Here is a 6,917-nt window from a genome sequence, read left to right as displayed (position 1 = left end):
TATACTGTAGTATGGTATATTTACATAATTTTTAACTGTAAGTTGAGTTTCTGAAATTGCCATAATATCAATGTTATGTGTGTAGTTGAAAATTTTGAGTTCTTGAAATCTTTGTTGTAATCCGTTGCTGTTCCAAACAACTATTCTGATTGATCCATCTACTATTTGTAAGTATTCAAAAATTTTGTTAAGAAGTCTAATATGATGGTTATTTGATGTGTTTGTTGGTGTAACAGTGATGTTTGTGTTGAGATCATGTCTGTTCTAAATTCTGTATTTTTAGCAGATTGAATTAAAAAGTTGTTTAAGTTCTGTATATTTGTTTCTAGGAGAATTTTGTGAGCAAGTAGGAGGTGCTATGTTTTGTTGTTGATAGGTCTGTTTGGCTGTTACTTGTGCATAGGTTCTGTTATTCTTGTAAAAGTGTTTAGTATAATTTTGCGAAGTGTCTATTTTTTAATTGTATTCTGTGGTATAAAAAATATGGTTATTGTTAGTTTCAGATAGTATTCTTCGTCTTAATGGAGGAAATGTTTTATGTGTAATTGTTTAGCTACCAAACAGCCTTTATAACTTGCTGGATGATTACCTTGGCAATTAAAGCACTTTGCGTTTATTAGTTTACTCTGTTGTGGGCAAAATATAGTTAAGTGATTGCCTGCACATTTAACACAAGCAGGTAACCTATTGCAGTAATTCTTCATATGACCGTATATTTGACAGCGATGGCACTGAGGTATGTCACGTTTCGATCTTGGCGGTTCAAATGTAATTAATATGTTGAGTAATTTTTCTATGCTGCATATGTCCTTGTTATTATTATTTAGTTCAAGTTCAATAGCAAATAGAGATAATGGCTGTTTAGTATCATATTTGACTATATTATTAATCGACCTAATAACGTGTTTGGGGTGCTTGAGTTCATCAATGATTTTCTGTAAATTTTTTTTTGGATGAATTCCGTGTAGAATTACCTTGTAACTTCTTTCAGCTTTAAGTTGATAGGTGTGAAAATTTGCGTTTTTGCTTTTTAACGCGTTTATTATTTTCCTATAGTGATCCGAGAATGATAACTGGATTTTTTTCTAATTATTTTTAAGTTGCTTTAAAGTAAAATTGTTGTTACCTGCTTGTTGCTCAAGTAATTCTATCAGCGGTTCAATGACTTGAGCCTGAATATAAATAGGAGGAGGTTTATTTTCTTCATTTGTTTTGGTGTCTTCATTTGTTTTGATGTTACCTGTTGATGTATCCAGAGAGGATACTATATGAGTTGTGTGTAGGTATATCTTGTAGCTACATTTCGGATTGATGGAACGTGCGTGAATTTGTCATATCTGCGTTTATATTAGATTTCCTCTTTTTGCTAGTAGATAGGGACTCAGCTCGATAGGTTAAAGTGTTAGTGGACATGTCGATATTCTCTACTTCGTTATTTGATGTGTTCCGTATGGAGCAGGTGTCTCCCAATTTGGAAATTTTTAGCTTTATTGGTGGCATATATACGATGAACTCTTACTGTCCGTACTTACCACCGTGACGAAATAATAGAAGAGGTCATTAATGTACATTATAAGAACTGTAAACAATTCACGAGCGATAGGAAATACGTCTATATCGTATCAAGTTAGCGAGCGGACTGTCCACTTAAGTAACTCTACTTTTTGTAATGTTGCCATTGGTATGAAAAAACTCACTTTCTTTTCGCTAGAATTTATCTCATAAATACATACAATCCTATTTTCGTTTTTAACTATCCAATACAGCATATGCGTTTTAATCTGGTTTGAACTTATTTATGATACCGTACTTCGATGTTCTCCAAATTTTTTTATTTTACCGGTATGAATTTGTTATGAAAGTTGATATTATTAAATCTTGCTTTTGTAGCTCAATTATTAAATTATTACTTACTAAAGTATTTCTTGTGAAGTACTACAGGTTATGTTTACAAAAACATTTTTACACTTTTTTTATTCGAAAAATGTATCAAACGTTTATATTACTCTTCAAATCATATATGATGTTCTGTCGTCCAATCGAAAAATTATCGAAATTTACGAAATCAAATATACTTTTCTATGATCAAAGCATGTTATCCATCGTGTTATCCGTTTGCTTGATTACTGTGACCTACTTCACAATTTCCTCCTTTCTTTCGCTCCGTACTTTACGTTACTCTTACATCAACCATCTCTCCCGTCTCATTCATTCATTTAAAACTCTGTAATTTGTTTCATAAGCAATATTTCCCCAAGTTAAGTATCCTGGACATTCCGTCGGATCATAAAGAACCAATAAAAAGAATTTCATCTATATTGGACAATAATGTACTGAGCCTTTTCGGAAATTACAAACACATGGATTAAATCTTTTATGTTATTATAATAATTAAATAATGATTTTAATTGATAATTGTCAACGAGTTATTTATATATGACAACATTGACGATTCCCATTTTAGAAATGTTGTACCTGTAATGAATTATTATCTTATCAAAAATGATATATGAAATATTTATTTATTATTTTTAATAATAACCGTATAGTTAGTCATTTTCACAATACTTATGCATTCAATTCAAAATATTGTTACTCATAAGACACAAAATTAAAAGCTAACGCTATTATACGTTCACTTCCTGAGGATTATTTCATCGGTTATTTCAACGTTCACTTCCTGAGGGTTATTTTGGTTATTTCGACATTTATTTCCTGAGGGTTATTTCCTTCCGAGTGTTATATAGGGTAGTTAGCTTTGTCCGCGATTGTACTTTATAATTTTGTTATACTTTAATAAATTCAGTTTTGTTCGAACTCACTGTGCATATTTACTTGAATAATCCTGGTTGCACGTATCGAAATCATTCGAGATCCTTCTAATCATCTTAATTCAAACCTGTAAGGTTTCTTATCTCTACAATTCGGGAATCGATTAATTAAGTAAACTCTCTACCGCGTAGTCGACAAATTTTCTTACGTGGTATCCTTCCACTCCTTACTATTTAACCTTAAAACCTCAAGGTTATACTTTCGTTAGAGATGCGTACGGTTTGCACAAGCGAAAGACAACTTCCTATCAAAACCTCTCATTAATAGAGAGCACGAATGAGTCTTGAGTTATCAGCCTTTCTCCCAAAATCTTCACGAATGCCGAGAACACGTCGTGCCGGTAGAAAGTATCACTTGCGCCGACTTCTCACGACGTTACACGGTACTCACACGTACTTCACCGACGTCATCGGGGTCTATCCCAACGAAGAAGCCAACAAGGAGAATGGGGTACCTTACCACCTCATCCCGATCACGTTCGACAGGAAGGCTGTTCCAGTATCTCATTTAGCGCCCCATGAACCGCGAACACCTAGGTATTTGAAAATCGAAGCGGAATTCACGGGGATCACCGAACAAAGTAAGTACATTCATTAACAAATCTCTGAAGTGCCATATTTCGAATCATTTGGTGTGTGCTTGTATCAATCTTGAGCCAAAAACTGCATATAGCAAGTAAGAGCCAAAAAGGTACTAATCTCGCGACAAGTAAGAGCTCCTTAGAAAAATTGTAATATATTTTTTTAAGGCCTGTACTGAGCGGGATGTAACAACATCTCTGGTGACAGCGGTGGGATACATAAATAGCATACACATAAAATGTCCAACGGCAAGACAAGTCAGCTCAAATGAATGGACGCATCTAACAATAGAATGGAGATGCGAAGCACAATTAGGCGGTAGACCGAAGCCGAATACGAAGAGATAGTACGATATATTCGCAATAAAAAAGCCCAGCTCGCGGAACGCGAAGAAGGATTCAGTAGAGCATCAGAAAACGTACCAAAACCTGAAATGGACGCGTTAATGACAATCTTACAAAAGATTCACTTCATGCGGAAACAAACGAACGAATCTCGCAAATTAACCTATAATTATTCTGTACGCGAAGCTATGAATATCATGCCTCGACTTCTGAATTCACAGCCACCAAACTTATGATCAATAAGTTACAAGGCATAGCATACACAACTATCGAGGACCACGATATAGAAACAGTAAACTTCCTGTATAATAGATTACGTCAAATCTTCGGAACTTATCATACTTATCATACGAACACTATAGGTCAGAATTACGAAACATTCTCATGCGTAATAACGAATCAATGATAGACTATATAGGGCGAGTTAAAGACCTGTACCAAGCCTTGATAGGTGAAGTGCGCAGAGAGGGATTAACCAAAGACAAACAATGTGAAATCGACGATCTCGCCTTACAAAGTTTCTGCGATGGTCTTCCGCTCGAATATCATCGTTTAATAATACCACGTCTTTGTAGAAACCTCTCAGACGCATACGACCAGGCTTTAAAGTTATACTCTAAGATGAAATATGAGAAAGAACGTAGGAGAGATCTCTCGCCTCCTCGAAATCCGAAATATAAGAACGATAACCGTCAGAGTGATAGGGAGAGACGCGCCTCGGAACAATATAACGAACCACATTTTCGCAACAATAGTAACAGGATAGGACATACTAAGAAAGAATGCTTCAAATATAAAAGAAAACAAAGGATACAGAACATATTGTAAAAACACAGAACATATTGTATATTGCCTATATTGTAAGAACTTCGGACAAGTAGTAGAGGAATGCCAAAAGAAGAAATGGCGCAAACAACAAGTGAGAAACGGCAACCTCCCTCCGTTGAAGGACGCGACCTCGGAGGCGACCGCACAGTTGCGTCCAATAAGAACAGTAAAAGTGGACGAGTTCTCCACGTCCGCACAACCGAGTACTCCTTCTGTCGCCATAGCTTCCAAGGAAGCAGAAACAGAATTTTTAGTAGATACGGGATTTAAACCAAATATCTTTAAAATAGATATGGCCGATGACGATTTATTATGCGATAACAAAATAAAATTGAGCGGAATTACTAAGAAAACAAAATAAAATTGAGCGGAATTATTAAGAAAACAATTGTTACGTACGGTTCTTCCACCATCGATGTTTATAGCTACCCCGTGGAATTTCACCTCGTTCCAAACTCCTTTCCTATCCCTCATGGCGGCATAATAGGCTCGGATTTCTTTAAAGATACAACAAAGATTAATTTCATAAAAGAATAAATATAATGGTACGAAATGACTATGCCCTTCGTTAAACCGATAGAGATAGCCATTCTGCCTCGTACTAGTAACATCCTAATTAATATCAAGAATAATACAAATAAAACGGGCTATGTAGCCGCAATCGATTTTGGAAAAGAAATATTTGCAGGAAAAGCTTTAGTTACAAATGACAACGGCAAGCTTTTTATAAAGGTTTTCAACACGAATGAGAAAGACGTTAAAATTACAATACCAATCGAACTCGAAGAATTCGAAACGGCCGACGTGAATCTCTTATCAACCCTAGGCATAAGAGCTCGTCTACAACGTCTCGAATTTCAACGATTCAATTAAGCGATTCTAAGGGAGAAACGCATAACATTACGCGCTCAACCGCTCCAATCTCTCATTTCCCTATTCCTAGACTCGAGGCAAGTGAACTCGAGATGCACTCCACATCTCCCCTAGGGCGAGATAAGGATGCCGAACAACCTAAACAAATATGCCTCGCACATACGACAGAGACAAAAAGAATCTCAGCTATTACAAAGGTCGTCGAAACCTCTCGTCCTTCCTCTACTAACTCCTACCACGGGACAAGTCCCGATAAATTCGAAGAACGCTACGCGAAAGCTTTGAAAAATATCCAGCTCGCTCAATATCATATCTAGATTCGCTCAATAAAGAAAAAAAGAAAACTGCACAAACCATGATAAAAGATACATTAGAATTATTCCATTTACCTAGAGATAAACTCACGTTCACCAACACAATAACTCATGAAATCGAGACCACAGATTCTATTCCGGTCTTCGTACGACAGTATCATTTTCCTCCAATCCACAAAGAGAACATAAATAAACATATCAAGGAGTTACTGAAGAATGATGTCATCCAGCCTTCATCATCGCCCTATAACTCCCCTCTCTGGATCGTCCCGAAGAAAGCCGACGCGGACGGTAACAAGAGATGAAGGCTCATTATCGACTATCGAATGCTGAACAAGAAAACAGTTAAGAACAACTATCCCCTGCCCAATATTACCGAAATATTGGGTCAATTAGGGAGCGTCAAATACTTCAGCACTTTCGATTAAGACAAGCAAAACTGAAATTACAACCGGAAAAATTCTTACAACTTCTTACAAAAGAGGTAGCTTACCTACGGGCATATCATTAGCTCCGCCGGAGTGAAGCCGGATCCAGGAAAAATAAGAGCGGTACGAAATTTTCGTATACCCAGAACGCAAAAAATATAAAGCAGTTTTTAGGATTAGCAGGCTACTACAGACGATTCATATCAAATTTTTCTACCATCAGTAAACCACTACAAACAAATTTATTAAAAAAGGACGTAGCTTTCGTATGGAAAGATAATCAGGAAAAAGCATTCAAGACATTGGTAAATTTACTATGTGAGGAACCTCTATTACGAAATCTTTCGTTGTTACAACCGACGTTTCAAATTATGCGATCGGAGGAATCTTAAGCCAAGTGAAAAAGGTAAAGATTTGCCTATCGTGCATACTTCCAAATTACTAAATCACGTGGAACAGAATTATTTCACCATCGAAAAGGAATTACTCGCGATCATTTATGCCGTAAATTATTTCCGATCTTAACTCTATGGCACAAGCTTCTCTTTGGTGACAGATCATAGGCCATTAGTTTGCGTAGCAATCGGCGTGTAGTACATGCCGATAGATTAAAACTCAATAAGATAGTTTAACTGCAAGCTCAATAAGTTGACATCATGGAAATTTGCACCACTGACTCACGGTTTCAGTAAGCGCAGCATGGTGCAACAGTCGCTC

The 6,917-nt window shown here is 36.3% G+C and overlaps 1 protein-coding gene across 1 annotated transcript; it reads left to right on the top strand.

Moving 5' to 3' along the window:
- Positions 1-2,112: 2,112 nt before the first annotated feature.
- Positions 2,113-4,351, top strand: LOC124955448. Its single transcript, XM_047509902.1, has 2 exons — positions 2,113-3,412; positions 3,581-4,351. Exons 1-2 carry the CDS (start codon positions 3,109-3,111, stop codon positions 3,589-3,591), a joined length of 315 nt encoding a protein of 104 aa, XP_047365858.1. The 5' UTR covers positions 2,113-3,108; the 3' UTR covers positions 3,592-4,351.
- The last annotated feature ends 2,566 nt before the right edge of the window (positions 4,352-6,917 follow it).

The sequence above is a fragment of the Vespa velutina genome, chromosome 18 (genome assembly GCF_912470025.1).
Source record: "Vespa velutina chromosome 18, iVesVel2.1, whole genome shotgun sequence".
Taxonomy (NCBI): Eukaryota; Metazoa; Arthropoda; class Insecta; order Hymenoptera; family Vespidae; genus Vespa; species Vespa velutina.
Note: the sequence above shows the minus strand (reverse complement) of the source record. Positions and strands in the feature narration are given on the sequence as shown.